Source organism: Zootoca vivipara, chromosome 10, assembly GCF_965207765.1.
Source record: "Zootoca vivipara chromosome 10, rZooViv2.hap1.1, whole genome shotgun sequence".
NCBI classification, from domain to species: Eukaryota; Metazoa; Chordata; class Lepidosauria; order Squamata; family Lacertidae; genus Zootoca; species Zootoca vivipara.
The window spans coordinates 14,680,397-14,700,270 of NC_142593.1; the positions used below are offsets into that span (position 1 = coordinate 14,680,397).

Consider the following 19,874-nt stretch of genomic DNA (forward strand, 5'->3'; position numbering starts at 1 on the left):
TGCTTTAGCTAAGAACAAAGGCACATAAAAGGCATTGTGTGTCATCCAACATGACAAGCTACTTTTTAATCATCTGCCTTGATCATGTGTATCCAAGATTGATGCTGTCAGTATTGAGTTCCCCCTACAAGCTGACCACTACTAGCATATCACACTCAGATAAGCCTGCCCAACAGCTAGTTTTCCTAGACATACTTGGAGGGGCAAAATAGGCCTGTATATCTATTACCACTGATTAAGTTGACATGCTTGCATTCCTGAGGGCCCCAGCCACCACCATACCACATAGACCGAAAACTATGTATCTTCGTTAGACAACAGCAGAGAACGGCTCTTGGGTGGCTGGATTTTGCCGAGGGACCACCTGTTGTAAATCTCTGCATTACAGGGGGAGTGTTACTCTTCCCACAACATTGGTTCAGGGTCTTTTAAATTTTATTATTTATTAAATCTGTACACTGTCCTATACCCGTAGATCTCACAACATAGTCACAATATAAAAAACAGAAAATACATAATAAAAACAACCCAATTAACCCCCCCCACAACACAATTTAAAAGGGTAACAGATGTCAATCAGCTGAAGGCCTAGTGAAAGAGGAACATTTTTGCTTGGTGAAAACACTTCTTTTGTGTTAAGAGTTCCAGATATTCTCTTGGCAACTGCTCCCTGATGTTTCCAGTAATGGGCTAAGGATGGGTAAAAACATGAGGGGATGAAGAGCAAGCCGTGTGTTTATTTTATTTTGTTTTAGTCCAAGTTAGATCTTGCTGTTCTTTTCTGTATAAATGCAGCGATAATAATAAAAAATAAGTAAAAATCTAACCTTCAATAAAAACCAGGACAGCCAATTAACAAGATCAACAGCTAATGGAGAAGAACAGGGAAAAGGGAGGAAAAACAAAACAAAATGGGGAATTAAAAGGTGCTAAGAAGCTTCTTCCAAAATGTGCACTTACCCTATCAGAGACTGTTGTTATGACCAGGGCATTTGGCACTAGAAGGGCGGTCTTAGTTTTCTTTATCAGTGTCACAGACAACACAGGTATACTAATCTGAAATGAGATCATATCAGTTATTAGAGTATAAAGATGGTAACTTGGATCCTGTAGTTTTCAGTTACTGAGAAATAACCCATTGCGAGAAAGCTGGTTCTTGCATACACGTGTCACAAAGCAGCTGACATCTGCTTCCTGAGATACTTGAGATATACAACTAAACATGCAAGTCACAACCTGCTCCATCTCCAATTAAACCCTTGCTTAGAAGGGAAGCAGTTTGCTGATTCATTAACTCAGCTTCTCCAGAGAGACACATCTTGAACTGAGAAGACTAGTCAAATTACATTACCACCAGCAGCTGATTTGAGGTTTTTTGTAGACCTAATGCTGTGGTCTACAAACCACAGAGCCTAGGTTGGCGGTTCAAATCCCCGCAATGGGGTGAGCTCCTGTTGCTCAGTCCCAGCTCCTGCCCACCTAGCAGTTCGAAAGCACATCAAAGTGCAAGTAGATAAATAGGTACCGCTCAGGCGGGAAGGTAAACAGTGTTTCCGTGCGTTGCTCTGGTTCGCCAGAAGCGGCTTAGTCATGCTGGCCACATGACCCGGAAGCTGTACGCCGGCTCCCTCAGCCAATAAAGCGAGATGAGCGCCGCAACCCCAGAGTTGTTCGCGACTGGACCTAACGGTCAGGGGTCCCTTTACCTTTACCTAATGCTGCATTAACAATTGGTATAGTCACTTCTATTAATAAATTCAACATTATTTTACCCAGGGTTGTGGGTTGAAACCACCAGATCCTTTTTAATTTTCTAATTCTACAAGTGTCCCATTGTTTCCATTAACATTTATACCATCACCCCCAACCATATTAAAAAAAGAATTAAGCAAGAATCATTGAGTCCAATGCATCATAACACTTGACTTCGTTTACCTTAGTGTCTTTGCCGAAGACCTTAGAATGGAAGCAAATCCAGTTCTCCGATATGAATAGCTTCCCTTGGTACAATATTTCTTTTTGTAATGCACAGGTGAAATCTGAAAGGGTCACAAGTACTATGTTATCTAACAGCTGCACTTGTGCAATGCTGTAAGCAATGTATTAAATACTGTCTATGAAATGTAAATGCTGTTATTCATGGAGGGGGAATCACTCTGAAAAAGTCAAATAGCCTTAGATCATATCCTAAATCTCTTGTAGCTGAACTCTGATATTAAGAGAAAGCTACTCAATACAAGATAGTTGTTGAATTATATTTGGAAAAGCAAACATCTTGGCTATGAACTAGAAGAGACTACCAAAAACTAAATATCAAAAATCACGTGTCAATGGCCAGAAATCTCTCACTAATATTTTAGCTAGTAATAGAAGTCCTTGCAAAAACTTTGAGGCATGCCAAAGGGTTAGTGTGACAGAAAATTCAATGTAACAAAACAGGAAAAAATATGGCATTCAACTTACTTTTTCTCAAGGGTTCATCAATTGGGACATCCAGAAACAGCTTGTGAAAGTGAGCATTTGCCTTAAACTAAAGTTGAGGAAACAAATGGATACATTTTGGTTATTGCTACATTAACATTACTATATATACCAGCTGATGTCTATCTTTGCATTAAGCAACTGTTAAGTCCCTTTTCTGCAGAAGATGTAGGAACTGGGGTTATATTATGCTATTCAGGAACAGAGGTACAGATTGAGGCCCTAATATTATTGGAAGGGACCGAAGTCCCAGGCAATGGATAACAGTGGCAGTGGAAACCGATTGGGTCAGAGGTCCAAAATGCCACTGGTATGTCTGAGGGAGAATTATTTTGATACTTTGCCCAAGGTCCAAAAATACTTGAGGTCATCATTGTAGTTTGGCACAATAATACAGCCAACATAAACATGCAATACACTTTGCCTAAAGTGGATATTTATTAAAAATAAAAATAAATTAATACTGCTCTTCATCAGAAGATCACAGGGCAGTTCACAACAAAATAAAATGGGAATACAAAATACATTGTAAAATAAAAACAAACCAAGCCCCCAAACACATTTAAAAGCCCATACAAGAATGTTTAATCAGCCAAAGGTTAGGTTATAGGGAAACACTTTCGCCTGGAGATTAAAGATATGTAATGATGGTGCCAGGCGAACCTCCTTGAGGAGAGCATTCCACAAACGGGGCCACCACAGAAAAGACCCACTCTTGTGTTGTCAACCTCCGGACCTCTTGTGGAGGCACATGAAGAAAGGCCTCAGATGATGACCGCAGGGTTTGGATTCTCCCCAGTACCTGATTTGAGGCACTCTTCTTCCTTTCGGGCTTTGAGATGTTCTTGCCATCTGTTGCCAAGAAGGTATTATCCACAATTGTCTTTGACCTAGAGCAAGGCAACATCCCATGCATTTAACACAGTTTTTAAAATGAGGGTTTTCTTTTTTTTAAAAGCTCACAGGCAGCATTTCTGCTGCAGGGATAGGGAGCCTGTTACCATTCTTGACCAATGACCATGCTGGCTGGAGCTGATGAGAACTGGAGTCCAACAACACCTTACCCTTGCCTTAAGGGTCTCAGGGAGAGTTCTTTTACATAATCAGCTCACTTTTGATACTCGTGTTCACCACACTTTAAAAATAAATAAATCCAGAGAAATAGTAGGTAGATCTGGAGCCAATATGCTTATTTTGAAGTTTTCAAATGACTACTACTGGAAGCTTTGCAAACACCTGCTCAGTCACAAGAACCATGCATGTAAATGACACATTTTAAGGAATCCACCACTGAAGTACAATGTGGCCTATGGTGTGCTGGGGAGACTGGACACCAGGTCATGCCAAGCCTATGACTGAAGACTCTTCCTTTACACAGGCAACATTCATCATATGAGTTCAAATGAATTCAAACCCAGAGCCCTCATTAACTGATAATGGTCCCTTATTGCCATTAATGATGCACAGGAATAGGTTTAGGTTTAGTTCTGCCCTGGTATTTATCTCATCTGGAGGGGAAGAAAGTTAGTTGCTCCATCCATAATGGAGGTTCTTCCATCAGGGAGCAGATTGAGGATGAGTGTAGCTGCACGTAGAGAAGGAAGGAAATATAAATTGGGCAGGGAGGAACGCATTTACAAAAACTATGCTGATGACCATGTTGTGAAATGATATCCAAAATGGATATACAGAAAGATAATTATGGTAATGGCACACATATATTATTACATAGGTGCAGTATGGAATTTTGGCCCAGCTTATGATAGGACAAACTGAAGAGCTATCATCCACTGAGATCTTATGTTAAGAACCCAGAACATGAATATCTCTCACCAACTGGCAAAATGCTAAATCCTATTTCCAGATTTGTATGGCATTATTACCCTTGTTTCTAATTACTAAGCTACGACTTTGCAGAATTAAGTGAGAAGCTGAAGATTATTTATAGATTGAGACTCACTGGTTACTCATATTATATCAATTTCAGGTTTGTTTATGTGTTCAAGAGAATTAAAACCAGATGTTTAATAACTGAGAGGAAGGGGGGTGTCTGTGGTTAGTTAGGGACCCTCCACTCATCTCTATTTACCACAGTTTGCAGCAGGGACAGGTAACCAGTGGCCAGAGTCTGGATCTGGTAGCCATCTGGACCAGCCTTTCAACCTCTCCTAAGCCCCACACCGCATTGGCAGTGGTCGAAATGAGACTTCAAAAGCAACATTCTCTGGAACTGTGTGTTTAACAGCTTTCTCTGGAAGTTACACTATTGTAAAGTTTGTATATTTGGATTCTTTATTACCGTGAAGTTATAACCTTCTTCTGGTCTTCAAAACATTCAAGATCACTTGGTGATGTCTGTGACAGCCCAGGATATGCTTTCCCGCTCTTCTTTTTTTCTTCTGCCCCATTTTCACTTTCTGAACTGCAGGAAAATGACATTTATCATCAGTGCCACTGCATAATTCCTTAAATTCCAAGCCTTCTACATTTTAAAAGCAAACTTTAAAAAACAAAGCAAATCCCGACCCATCACCCTAAAATCTAATACTGAAATTGTGCACCTGCCTGCCTGTTTATCTAGTTAGGATTTTGCACCATGCTTTCATAACAAATGTAACATTTTTATACCAACTGCAGTATGTACACATCAGCTAGTTCAGTTCTCTTGTTGCTAGCTGGAACTTTGCACTGCTACTTATCACTGTGGAGATTTGCTCCTGCCACCTTTGATCTACTCTGGTTCTATGATCCGAAGCACTTTTAAATATTTATATAATCTAAAATATCAATGTTATCTAATGCTGCAGACCTAATCATATTTTAGTTGGGCATAACCCAGTTGAAATCAACGGGATGTTCAAAAAGAAACGTGGAATGGGGCCATCATTGTGAAATATAAATATGCTTATTGGGAAGCATGCAGTAGGATTTTTTTGTCTGCTGCTGCACTGAAGACAACAGTTATTCTTGGATGTAAGACAAAAAAACAGGGACAAGGCCAGCCCAATACATTTTGCTGCCTGAAGCAGAAACTAAATAGTGCCCCCTCCTGCTGCAGAACTCAAGACACCAATCCCTGCTTTCATCTATCACCCCCCCCCCCCATGGTGCCACCTTGGCAGGGCAAGTGCTAGAACAATAGCCTTAGAAGTCACAGTATGCTATCATAGCAGAAAGACCACTGTCTGTATATCTGTAAAGAAAACATTCTGGAGTTTGTTGTGTGTGAATATTGCCAGTACAAGCAGGATGGAAGGTAAAATGACTTGTGGAAAGACAAATAAAGCAAGGTACTGGGTGTGTTGAAATAAGACGACTTTGTTTTGCTAGTGTAGTGAACAAATATTGTATCTGTCCCAAGCAACATGAGCTGCCGGTTGCAATTCCCAGCAAAGATCAGAGAAGAGATAGCCGCCTCACTAAGTCTGCAGCATATAATCAGTTTACTAATTTGAAGGATGGAAGGAGCAGATCCAGACTGAAGCTCACTTAAGGCAGCAAAAAGCTTGGGATATGCACTATGCTCAGTGCTAATGCATTTATTTACACGGAAGCAAGCCTCATTGCTTTTAGTGGAGCCTACTTCCAAAAAGCATGCTCAGGAATGCATCCTTAAGTACAGCCTTCTTCAACTTTGGGTCCTCAAATGTTAGAACTATAACTCCCATCATCTCTGATCACTGGCTAAACTGGCTGGGGATGATGGAAACTGCAGTTCAACAATATCTGGGGACCAAGCTTGAATAATTCTGCTTTAAAGGTAAAGGGACCCCTGACCATTAGGTCCAGTCATGACCAACTCTAGGGTTGCGGTGCTCATCTCACGTTATTGGCCGAGGGAGCCGGTGTACAGCTTCCAGGTCATGTGGCCAGCATGACAAAGCTGCTTCTGGCGAAGCAGAGCAGCACACGGAAACACCGTTTACCTTCCCGCTGTAGGGGTTCCTATTTATCTACTTGCATTTTGACGTGCTTTAGTGACTGGTAAAGAGACATGCTAAAATGGAGCATGTTACATTTTTCTGAGTTATGATTAAATGAACTTTGGCAGGTTCTGCTCACTTACGGCTTTCAAATGGTCACTCTTTTCACAGTCAGGGTGGTCAATTCAACCAACAGGGACAAAAAACCAACCAACCCATGCGTCTCTGCCTCCCTAACATTTTCATTTAGGTACACTGAGTCAAGTTCCCTTCAACAAAAGAGCTGAAGCTCAATAATTCATCATACTTGCACTCAACGACAATGAAAAATGATAGAGTGCTGTCCTCTGTAACTTGACAGCTCGCATCCTTTTTTACCAATAGAAATTGATTCAGTGTTTCTCATTCTCTAGGAATAAAACAACCAACAGTTGAGAATGAGAACTGTCACTGAAAAGCAGCTTCTTTACATTTTCTCTTTCCCCTTTCTGATCTCTTGAGATAGAAAAGCTTTAACAGTTTCACTGGCAGACTGTCTTTCAGCTGTGGGATTCGTAACCCAAGTTCCAAATGGTACAAAGTCAAAGCTGAATATTTTCATTCTCACTAGACAATATGATTGCCATTGCTTCAGACAGTATGTTTTCTAAGGTGAATAAAATTAGTCTTCTTACTCATTCAAAAGCAAGCCCCATATTGAATTTAATGGGGTTAATCCAGGCATTCCCAAATGGCCCTCCAGATGTTTTGGACTACAATTCCCATCTTCCCCGACCACTGGTCCTGTTAGCTAGGGATCATGGGAGTTGTAGGCCAAAACATCTGGAGGGCCGCAGTTTGGGGATGCCTGGGTTAATCTGTAACTGCACAAAGGATTGCACCAAGAGTCAATCATAGCAGTGGCATGTTTGTTGTGTTGTTAGGTTTGGGTTGTGGTGTTTTTTAAAAAAAAAATCTTGAGATTTATATTTTTATTGCAAGCTGCCTTCAATTTGATTTTATAACTGGAAAACAGGATAAAAATGTCTTAAAACATGATAGCCCCAATCACATCCAATTTGTTTGTGCTTTTTAGAGACCTTCCGAATGGGTTGGAGCTAGACTTACATTATACTGAAGTCATTAAAAAAAAGTTTATTTTATTTTGAAGGGCTGCAGAGTAGCTTCTTCTTCAGGGACTTCAACTGAACTTTGTGACAATAATTTTCATTAGCATTATGAGAAAGCAGAACTGAGATTTTGATTTTTGCTTAATGCTTGTAATGCAACAGAAGGGAACAAAAAAATCATAGGAAACATACTGTAATTTTAAGATATGCACCGTGAAAAAGAATGCTTCAACTTTAAGAGAATGCTTCAATTTCAATAATGACTGTTTTTTAAAAATATTTTATGTATTAAGAAGTTTTCATTTGTTTCCCATATGATAGAAGTTCATATTTAGGAATTATTGTTGCAGCTTCAGGATGATTAGGTGATATAAGGCTGTAAATGTACCACTTTTTGGAATTAGTAACTAAAAAGTCTGGAGACAAGTAGTTACCAAGGCTAGGGTGTTGGCTCCTATTTTTAAAGAATCTGCTTGGTCCACTTCACATTTGGAAGAAATGACATGATAGAAGGGACAAAGGAAGTTATGACTTCTGGTAAAACAACCAGAATTACATTGAAAATGCTTTGCCTTCCACACCTCTCTTTGAACTGGCTTGAGAGTGCTGCAGGCTATTACCCACCTTTGACCTATCTCTAAACTTTTTCTGCTGATGCATAGTGATGCAGAAGCAATGAAGTCACTGAATAGAATTTATTGGATGTCATAGCGCAAAGCCTAGGATGTTGCTGCTTAAGGGCTTGTGTACACTTGCTGGAATCCACATTTTCTCCCTTTGAATTTGACCTCATTAGTCAAATTGAAGTTGAAGATCAAACCTGCTTGATCCTGTCCAGACCAGTAGCTATTCCCTTTTGTCTTCGTCTGCCCCTTACAATCTGTTGGTTTGAATGTGTTAATTTTGCACAACCAGGGCATGAACATAAGAATTAGCTGAAAAATTGTGTCTGCCCAGGAATGGCACAGTAACACACATCCAGGAATTCCCAATCCAATACTAGCTTCTACGCATACACTATGTTAAATTCTGAAATGACAGGTATTTCCCATTCCAAAACAGGAAGATGCCTGTGGGAGAAATCAATATCCTATATAATAATGTGCAAGTTGTCCCTGCGTCCAAGCTGTCCCGTGTGTCCCTGGGGTACTGCGCATGTGCCCCAGGGATACAGGGATTGGACAGCAGAGACTGCGCGCGCGCACTCTCCCCCTCCTCTGCCTCCTCCAACCGCCGCTCCCGCCGGACACCGCCTCACTGCAGGGCACGTCAGCGAGGGTGGAGGCTGGCGAAGGCCTCCTCACAACCCTCCCTGGCCGTGAGGAGCGGCGGTTGGAGGCAGGGGGGGGGAGAGTGCTCGCGTCCTTCCTGTCGGCGGCTGGGGGAGAGGAACGGAGGAGGAGAACGCAGCGCTTTCTCCTCCTCCGTTCCTGTCCCCCTGCCGCCGACAGCAAGGACAGGTCCCAGGGTTCGGAGAAGCGCTGCGCAAGCGCTTCTCCGAACCCTGGGATGTCTTCTTCCTGTCGGCGGCTGCGGGAGAGGAACGGAGGAGGAGAACACAGCGCTTTCTCCTCCTCCGTTCCTGTCCCCCTGCCGCCGACAGCAAGGACAGGTCCCAGGGTTCGGAGAAGCGCTGTGCAAGCGCTTCTCCGAACCCTGGGATGTCTTCTTCCTGTCAGCGGCTGCGGGAGAGGAACGGAGGAGGAGAACGCAGCGCTTTCTCCTCCTCCGTTCCTGTCCCCCTGCCGCCGACAGCAAGGACAGGTCCCAGGGTTCGGAGAAGCGCTGCACAAGCGCTTCTCCGAACCCCAGGATGTTCTAGCGCCCGTTATTAAACGGGCTGAAATACACTAGTAGTAATATACAGTTAAATCGATTAAAAAAGCAGGGAGATCTCAAGAAAGCACCGTTTTCCAGTTTTCCTCTAATGCACAAATCTAACTGCTTTAATCCTGCACTCCCATGGCAGACCTTGCAAGAAATAGGTACCACTGCCGGAACTCAGTTGGCATTGGGGTGTGTGTGTAGGGAGCGTGGGAATGAAACTAGCAAAAACAGATTGTTGATCCACCCCCAAGGGGGAAAATCAAGGCAATGCATCCACTGTCGATGAAGCAGTTTGGAAATATTTTTCAAAATGTATTGGATTACCCCTGGAATGGAGAAACCTGAATTTACAGGGGGGAACCAATGGGACAGGGGCTCTTTGAGGGCGATGTCATGTGGATGACGCTACTTAAATGGGAATGCAAGCAGCTTAAAGTGCATATTAAAAGGAGCTCTATTCCCTTCTTAGAGCCACATTCACATGGTGGGTGGTACAAGAAAGAAAGGGGTGGAGCAATGAATTTAAATTTTACCCCTGTGTAGTGGACTAGTTTCTACACACACCTCTCTATCCTCTGTCCAGGGAAGCAAGAGTCATTATCAGAGTGCAATGATGCATTCCAGCCCAGGAGGGTGTGAAGCAAGACCAGTGAGGCCTGTGGCTTGGGGTGAGAGGTTCTCCATCCCTGCTCCTTTGTAGCAGCCTAAAGTTTCTCAGGGGAAGGGATGGAGTAAAGAGCAAGCAATGAAGGGAAAGGGATGAGCAAGGTTGAGGGCAGAATCTTGAAGGGGAAGGCCCTTCCTCCCACCCATGGATTCTCCCCATGAAATTTCCTTGACCTTCTGCTAGCAGCTAGCTAACACCTAATCAGTCAATATCAGGATTAAGAAATTTTTTAAAGCACATCTTTGTACAGTCTAGTCAACAATACTGGAAGTAGCCAGGGCTTTTTTTCAGTAGGAACTCACCGGAACTCAGTTCCAATACCTCTCAGGTGGGCGCCATTGCCATAAGACAACAAGGGAGGCATTCATGGTGCTTCTGGCACCTTTTTTCTACAAAAATTGCAGTGGAAGCAGCATATCATAACTTACAGATGGGGACAGGCAGGTGTACCCCTGTGCAAGAATTAAGATCCATTGGAAAAGATACAGACATGTAACCCTTAATTTGTTATTCAAACCTGCAGTGCAAATCCCAGCAATTCTCATTGAAAAGAGACAAGAAAATTTGCATTTGCATCCTGTCCTTGATTCCATTAAGTCAAAACAGCTTGATTTAGACCTAGTTGACCTTCTCCACAAAGAGGCATGCTGTTTTTCACAGTGGAACCTAGCCGATAATGTGTGGATTGTAAAACATGCTGGATTAATCATGCAGAAAATCATGCAGAAGAGGAGGATGACACACACCACTCCACCCCCTGGTTTATGCACATGTACGCTGAAGGCTCTTTAGCTTGTTGAAATCTCTCTTTTCTGCCTTTTGTACTATAAACTGGAAATCCATGCCTGACATGGCATTTAAATTGGTAAATAAAATAGGGGGTGTCCTTTAAAATACTAAAATAAGTTGGAAATTGTGCCTACTGAAACTTTGGACTGCTCTTACATTAGGTGTTTCAGAAATCAATTCCTGAAACCCTGATAGCTCAAAGAATGCTCCTGCTTCATGAAATGTAATCTTCATCCAAAATTGGGGGTAAACAAAATACACTAATGTTTTGTTTTTAAATATAACCCCTGTATAAATTAATCTTATTGATCTGCATATGAGGTAAGTTGCTCTTAACCTTCATTAAATACATTGTAGGATAGGCACCTATTTGTCCAGCAGCTGTATGTGTGAAGCTGCACATATTAACTCAAAAAATAAAAAAAATTCCTTCAATAGCACCTTAAAGACCAACTAAGTTTTTTATTTTGGTATAAGCTTTCATGTGCATGCACACTTCGTCAGATACACTGAAACAGAATCCAGCAGACCCTTATGTATATTATGTATCTGACGAAGTGTGCATGCACACGAAAGCTTATACCAAAATAAAAAACTTAGTTGGTCTTTAAGGTGCTACTGAAGGAATTTTTTTATTTTGTTTCGACTCAGACCAACACGCCTACCTACCTGTAATATTAACTCACAGATAGCTATCATAATTTAAAATGATGACTGAATAATTAGCTCATCCAAGAATGGGAAGACATTTCTTCACTTATAGAGTAACATTAATGCCAGGATTACAAAAAGCTTTTGCAACAGCAATCTATGTGAGCAATTAAGAAAACACCCCACAAAATTATCTAAACAGGAAGTGAAATTTAAAACTCATACAAAATAATAAAGTATTTTGTAAAAAGAGGAAATTGATTTATCATGGGTAAAGCTTGCTCTAGGATATAACTGTCAACTATTTCCAAAGACTTACATGCCATTGTTGACAGCCAATCTATAATGAAACACTAGCCTTTCACATCGTAATACAATACGTATGTTGCAGATATACTACCGTAGTTCAGGCATACCCAAACTGTGGCACTTCAGATGTTTTGGCCTACAACTCCCATGATCCCTAGCTAACAAGGCCAGTGGTCAGGGAAGATGGGAATTGTAGTCCAAAACATCTGGAGGGCCGAATTTTGTGGATGCCTGTACTAGTTGGTGGAAAGACCTCTCCTCCTTCCAGAGGGGAGGAGTTGTGAGCAGGAGCTGGTTCTGTGTCGGCAGGGGCTTCCACTGGTTGTTAACCCTCAAATGACTCCCCGCTGAGCGAGGTGGAGTCATGAATAGATTGTTTGATCCAATGCCTAAGCCAATACCACTCACATGCTGTAACCAATAAACTTGTGGCCTTATTTATTTAGCCCATTAAGCTAAAATACATGTGTCCTTGTGTCTTATTTATCTCTATGCGGGTGGCAGGTCCTCGACTCACAACATGCCTACAATGAACACACGTTCACTAAAAGTTACCAGTTTTTTTAAACTAAGGATATGAAAATAACAACTCACTAACTCTTTAATTTTAGAAAAGCATCAAGAACTATAAAATCTCTTTTATATTAAGACGCCTGAAAAGCATACTAATAATCTGATGTGTGAATAAAAGGAGGGCTATTCAAAAAAGGACATCCATATACATTTACAGGAGGCAACAAACTACAAAGTGTAAAGCTTTCTTAAAAGTTAAGATTGCAGTGAAATTTGCCCACAATCCAAAATTAACGGAATTTTAAAAATAGTTGTCCAGACTATAATGAAGTAGCCTCATGGTTCAGGTAGCAAATGAGAAGACCGGCAGGCTGCACCCCCATCCAACACAGATGGGGCTGCCTGTCACTGCCACCATCACTGTAGTTGGCTGCCTCCCCACTGGGGCTACTATAGCCACTGTCACCTACAAGGAAGTGCTATCACCAGCACTCTAACAGGGCTCTCCTGAACCACCACTCCTCACTATGAGGAACTCGTCCTTTCCCAGAGCAAAGCATTGTGGGGATAGTGGCTGTGAAGATTCCTGGTTCCACTTCTACATTGTGAGGTTGGCAAATCTTGGTTCAAATTTAAATTTGAAGATGCATTTGCCAATGTCATGGGAAACTAGTGGTGGCAGATGTGATTTCCATGGCCGCTTCACCAATAATGCCTCACTCTGAGGAAGGACCCCATCTTCAGAGTGAGGCAGTCATTCATTCATTCGAGGCCCTCCTCAAACCTGTTGTCTTCTCTTCTTTTCCTTAGGGAAGATCTAATGTAAAATCCATGCCATTGTCAGTGTATCATTTTGGGTTCCTGGTACAGATTTGCAACACAAGCAATGATGTTTTGCTTTCCCCAGTCTCCAACCCTGGCAATCAGAAATCACTATGTGGTCGCAACTGGACCTGTGCCAGTCACAAAATAAGCCTGGCACCTGGCTAATTTCTAATGCTGATCCAATCCCATTCAATATTACAAATCTTGAAATAATTTTTTCCTTGTGAATCGTGATTCTTAAATGTTATTTCCCACATTTCTGGTATTATACCATGGCTCACAATAGGTCTGACTATATCCCTTTTTCAGGCATTCAGACTGAAAAGTGCTAAGGGGCCAGTGGGAATTTAAGCAACGAGTCCCACCCCTTTGCTGTTGCTGCATCAGCTGGGCTCATTCCCCAACCAATACATGATCGGTGTTAGTCTGCAGGGAGCTGTCTTACTTGCATATAGGGCTTTCAACATGGGGATAGGAACCCCAACCGTCATAGGGAAATCCACACCTTCTGCTGCACACAGAAGTCCTTTGTTGTTTGTTGTTTAGTCGTTTAGTCGTGTCCGACTCTTCGTGACCCCATGGACCATAGCACGCCAGGCACTCCTGTCTTGCACTGCCTCCCGCAGTTTGGTCAAACTCATGTTCGTAGCTTCGAGAACACTGTCCAACCATCTTGTCCTCTGTCGTCCCCTTCTCCTAGTGCCCTCAATCTTTCCCAACATCAGGGTCTTTTCCAAGGATTCTTCTCTTCTCATGAGGTGGCCAAAGTATCGGAGCCTCAGCTTCACGATCTGTCCTTCCAGGGAGCACTCAGGGCTGATTTCCTTAAGAATGGATAGGTTTGATCTTCTAGCAGTCCATGGGACTCTCAAGAGTCTCCTCCAGCACCATAATTCAAAAGCATCAATTCTTCGGCGATCAGCCTTCTTTATGGTCCAGCTCTCACTTCCATACATCACTACTGGGAAAACCATAGCTTTAACTATACGGACCTTTGTCGGCAAGGTGATGTCTCTGCTGTTTAAGATGCTGTCTAGGTTTGTCATTGCTTTTCTCCCAAGAAGCAGGCGTCTTTTAATTTCGTGACTGCTGTCACCATCTGCAGTGATCAAGGAGCCCAAGAAAATAAAATCTCTCACTGCCTCCATTTCTTCCCCTTCTATTTGCCAGGAGGTGATGGGACCAGTGGCCATGATCTTGGTTTTTTTGATGTTGAGCTTCAGACCATATTTTGCGCTCTCCTCTTTCACCCTCATTAAAAGGTTCTTTAATTCCTCCTCGCTTTCTGCCATCAAGGTTGTGTCATCTGCATATCTAAGGTTGTTGATATTTCTTCCGGCAATCTTAATTCCGGCTTGGGATTCATCTAGTCCAGCCTTTCGCATGATGAATTCTGCATATAAGTTAAATAAGCAGGGAGACAATATACAACCTTGTCGTACTCCTTTCCCAATTTTGAACCAATCAGTTGTTCCATATCCAGTTCTAACTGTAGCTTCTTGTCCCACATAGAGATTTCTCAGGAGACAGATGAGGTGATCAGGCACTCCCATTTCTTTAAGAACTTGCCATAGTTTGCTGTGGTCGACACAGTCAAAGGCTTTTGCATAGTCAATGAAGCAGAAGTTTTTCTGGAACTCTCTAGCTTTCTCCATAATCCAGCGCATGTTTGCTATTTGGTCTCTGGTTCCTCTGCCCTTTCGAAATCCAGCTTGCACTTCTGGGAGTTCTCGATCCACATACTGCCTAAGCCTGCCTTGTAGAATTTTAAGCATAACCTTGCTAGCGTGTGAAATGAGCGCAATTGTGCGGTAGTTGGAGCATTCTTTGGCACTGCCCTTCTTTGGAATTGGGATGTAGACTGATCTTCTCCAATCCTCTGGCCATTGCTGAGTTTTCCAAACTTGCTGGCATATTGGGTGTAGCACCTTAACAGCATCATCTTTTAAAATTTTAAATAGTTCAGCTGGAATATCATCACTTCCACTGGCCTTGTTATTAGCAGTGCTTTCTAAGGCCCATTTGACTTCACTCTCCAAGATGTCTGGCTCAAGGTCAGCAACCACACTACCTGGGGTGTACGAGACCTCCATATATTTCTGGTATAATTCCTCTGTGTATTCTTGCCACCTCTTCTTGATGTCTTCTGCTTCTGTTAGGTCCTTACCACTTTTGTCCTTGATTATGGTAATCTTTGTACGAAATGTTCCTTTCATATCTCCAATTTTCTTGAACAGATCTCTGGTTTTCCCCATTCTATTGTTTTCCTCTATTTCTTTGCATTGCTCATTTAAGAAGACCCTCTTGTCTCTCCTTGCTGTTTTTTGGAAATCTGCATTCAGTTTCCTGTATCTTTCCCTATCTCCCTTGCATTTTGCTTGCCTCCTCTCCTCCGCTATTTGTAAGGCCTCGTTGGACAGCCATTTTGCTTTCTTGCATTTCCTTTTCCTTGGGATGGTTTTCGTTGCTGCCTCCTGTATAATGTTACGAGCCTCCATCCATAGTTCTTCAGGCACTCTGTCCACCAAATCTAAATCCTTAAACCTGTTCCTCACTTCCACTGTGTATTCATAAGGGATTTGATTCAGATTGTATCTTACTGGCCCAGTGGTTTTTCCTACTTTCTTCAGTTTAAGCTGGAATTTTGCTATAAGAAGCTGATGATCTGAGTTACAGTCAGCTCCAGGTCTTGTTTTTGCTGACTGTATAGAGCTTCTCCATCTTTGGCTGCAGAGAATATAATCAATCTGATTTCGATGCTGCCCATTTGGTGATATCCATGTGTAGAGTCGTCTCTTGTGTTGTTGGAAGAGAGTGTTTGTGATGACCAACTTGTTCTCTTGACAGAACTCTATTAGCCTTTGCCCTGCTTCATTTTGAACTCCAAGGCCAAACTTGCCAGTTGTTCCTTTTATCTCTTGATTCCCTACTTTAGAATTCCAATCCCCTGTAATGAGAAGAACATCCTTCTTTGGTGTCATTTCTAGAAGTTGTTGTAGGTCTTCATAGAATTGGTCAATTTCACTTTCTTCAGCACCGGTAGTTGGTGCATAAACTTGGATTACTGTGATGTTAAAAGGTCTGCCTTGGATTCGTATCGAGATCATTCTGTCATTTTTGAGATTGCATCCCATTACAGCTTTTGCCACTCTTTTGTTGACTATGAGGGCCACTCCATTTCTTCTACAGGATTCTTGCCCACCGTAGTAGATATGATAGTCACCCGAACTGAATTCGCCCATTCCCTTCCATTTTAGTTCACTGATGCCCAGGATGTCGATATTTATTCTTGTCATCTCATTTTTGACCACATCCACCTTACCTCCACTCATGGTTCTTACATTCCAGGTTCCTATGCAATATTTTTCTTTACAGCATCGGACTTTCCTTTCGCTTCCAGGCATATCCGCAACTGAGCGTCCTTTCGGCTTTGGCGCAGCCGCTTCATCAGCTCTGAATCTACTTGTACTTGTCCTCCGCTCTTCCTCAGTAGCATGTTGGACGCCTTCTGACCTGAGGGGCTCATCTTCCAGCGTCATAACTTTTATATGCCTGTTGTCTTTGTCCATGGAGTTTTCTTGGCAGGGATACTGGAGTGGCTTGCCAGTTCCTTCTCCAGGTGGATCACGTTTAGTCAAAACTCTCCACTATGACCTGTCCATCTTGGGTGGCCCTGCATGGTATAGCTCATAGCCTCTCTGAGTTATTCAAGCCCCTTCACCACGACAAGGCATTGATCCATGAAGGGGACACAAAAGTCCTACACGTAAGTAAATGCATGACTAGGGACATGTATCCAAATGCAGGTATGAATAAACATGCATCCAAATGCAGATATAAATAAACAACTCATTTAAAAGAACACAAATCAAACTAACAGTACAATCCTGTGTGTGTACATTCAGAAGTAAGTTCCATTATGTTTAGGACTGCAGCCTAATAGTTCATGTTTGCTGGGATTCTCCAAACTGAATGGATCAAGGCAGTAGGTAATCTGCTTGAGTGATATATGCAAAAACAAACAAAAACAACACCCCAACAACATTTTTGAAACCAGAGACTCACCAAAAAATGTCAGAGCCAATGTGGCATAGCAGTTAGTGTCTGTCTAGAACCTTGGAGATCAGGGTTCAAATCCTCACTTGGCTGTGAGGCTCACTGGCATGACCTTGGGCTAGGCACCAACTCTCAGCGTAACCTACTTCGCAGGGTCGCTGTGGGAATTAAATAAGGATGGGTGAACTCTGTATGCTACCTTGACCTCCTTGGAGAAAGAAGTGGGATATAAAGGCAACAAACAAGATAAAGTGGTACCACATTTTAAGAACAGTCCTGTTTACGAACAATTCGGTTTACGAACTCTGCAAGAGTTCCCGTTTTGCAATAGTGTCCCGTTTTGCAAACCTTACCTCGGTCTAAGAATGGAATCCAAAGGGTAGAAGGGCACCGATGGCGGGAAGCCTTATTAGGGAAAGCGTGCCTTGGTTTAAGAATGGTTTTGGTTTAAGAACGGACTTCTGGAACAGATTACGTTTGTAAACCGAGGTACCACTGTACTGGTTTCTGTGTAAAACCAACATACCAGACAGACCGTGATATACACAAAAACAACAACTTTTCTGTCTCGAAACAATGAAGTGTGCCTCTTTAACACATAATTAGCAAAAGCTGAGTAGTGTGCCTGTGAGTAATGGGTCAATGGAATCTCATCTGCTCAGCTGACTAATGTGTTCCCATGATCTGCAGGAAATGCAGCAGAATAAAGCTCTGATATTCACAGCAGTGCTCTCACACCTGCTCCTGTGACCTGAATGCTAAGGTGGTCCTACTCCAGGGATGTGGAATCCGTGGTCCTCCAGATATTTTCACAATTCCTGGTCATTGTCCATGCTGACTAGGTGGAAGTGGGAGTCCAGAACCATTGGGAAGACCCCAGGTTTCCCATACCTGCTGACTGTTCTAGCAAGAATGGCAGACCAAAATGAGCATAGGCATCAGATCCAATCATGCAGGCAGATGTTGGAGCGCCAAATAAAATACAATGCTCATATGACCTGATTATTTTTTAACATGGCAATTATTTAATATAGTCAATGTATCACTATAGATATTTATGGAATATTTACAGTAAACATTGATATAGCAGTGCAGTCAAGTGATTTAACAGAATTAAGAGTGAATGGTTTAAAGAAATTCTAACAACGACCCTTATGTGTGGAAGCATTAACCCCATGAGCTAAGTTTCCACTTGCTGTTGTTTGACTTTATAAATGGAATTTCTCTGTGTATCTGTGGTGGGGTTTGTTTTTTCACAGTTGTTTACTTTTGCTCATATGACAAGAACAGAGCCTGATTCAAAACACTGTTAGTAGGGTAGCAGATTGCATAAACGGCAGAATTTTCCTGCTTCAAATGTTGCTGGACACACGGGGCAGAGGGAAGAGGTTGGCAAGCACTCTTAAGATCATTTGTGCATAAACCAATCCACACGCTACTAGGTTTGTGGAAATATTTGAGGTGCAAATATGTATCCTAGCTACACTCATGTCTTCCTCTCCCTGTTGTTGTTTTTGCTCCTTTCCCTTCCTCAACTTCTAATGTCTTTTTCACTATCAACTTTTGAAGTCCTTGAGACAGTGACTTCATATGTTACTTGTTAAATTTTCATGTATATTAATGGCACCTGATACATAATAACATGAACATGGGGACTATTGTTTGATTTATATGGCAAATTAATTGTGATGTTTCTGTCCTGGTCTTTTTGGGTGGTGGTTTGGTTTCTATATTGGAAAGCGGACTAGCTCAAATACCAAACATATCATTAACTTATTTCAGTAACAGTGTCTTCTATAGTGACAAATATTCAGCAAGGACTGTTTGTGGTTTCTTCATAAGTGGTGCCCCTAAATTCAGATCAATATTCAAAACTCCCATTGTTCTAGGCACATTTTGCAACAGGGAATTTCATTAGTGCAAGCAGTTTCTGAGCTTCGAATGCATTACTGTGCCTAAGATTTGAGATTAAAACTGCAGAGTGGAAGGAAAGGAGGAGCTTTTTCTGCTTCCCCACTTCCAGCTACTTTCTGAAGACCAGAGAAGAGAGTATCTTAAGAATATTAGGGAGGTGGGCAGGGGAAGGACCAGACCATGTGAAAAACGAACATAACATTTTAGCTGCAGTTCATTCATTTTCAGCTTTGTATTCTTGTTATTAAAAAAGTGCACCTAAACATTCTGCTGTTGCGCCAATAACCTCGTGATCCTGAAGATACTGCGGGACTACAGTTTGCATCAATCACAGACAGCATGTTTAATGGCCAGGGATAATGGGAGTTGTGATTCAACTATGTGGTGAGCCATAGGTTCCCTAACCCTGATCTAGATTATCCTAGAAATTTGCAGGATAAAAATAAGTAAACAGCCTGAGCACGAACCTCTGATTATGGGGATGCATCCAGTTACTTTCACATCTACAGCAAAATGATTCCTGATTGCAAGTATGACAAGTTAAAAGGTGTTAAGAGACAATGTAGACTACTTACACTGGATATTTCATATTCAATATAATTTGCCTGCTAATTTTGGCCTCTGTTCAGTTTGGAAAATTTACTTTCAATTTTATCAAGTATTTTTCAGTTCCTTAGAGCAGGTGTAGTCAATGTGGTGCCCTCCATTTGCTGCTGGATTGCCACCCCTGATCATTCACCATGTTTTCTGGGGCTTATGAGAGCTGGAGTCCAATACCACGTGGAAGGTATCAAATTGGCTACTAATGCA

The 19,874-nt window shown here is 42.0% G+C and overlaps 1 protein-coding gene across 3 annotated transcripts in view; it reads right to left on the reverse strand.

Moving 5' to 3' along the window:
* The window catches only part of GRAMD2B (GRAM domain containing 2B), a 58,948-nt gene that overhangs the window by 10,140 nt on the left and 28,934 nt on the right, over nt 1-19,874 (reverse strand). For all 3 annotated transcript variants that reach the window (XM_035099659.3, XM_035099658.3, XM_035099660.3), the window contains exons 2-6: nt 4,781-4,903; nt 3,284-3,371; nt 2,464-2,530; nt 1,936-2,039; nt 961-1,056 (exon numbers count right to left, since the gene is read on the reverse strand). In XM_035099659.3, the coding sequence (XP_034955550.1) occupies nt 961-1,056; nt 1,936-2,039; nt 2,464-2,530; nt 3,284-3,371; nt 4,781-4,903 (478 nt within the window). The remainder of the gene's footprint in view (nt 1-960; nt 1,057-1,935; nt 2,040-2,463; nt 2,531-3,283; nt 3,372-4,780; nt 4,904-19,874) is intronic.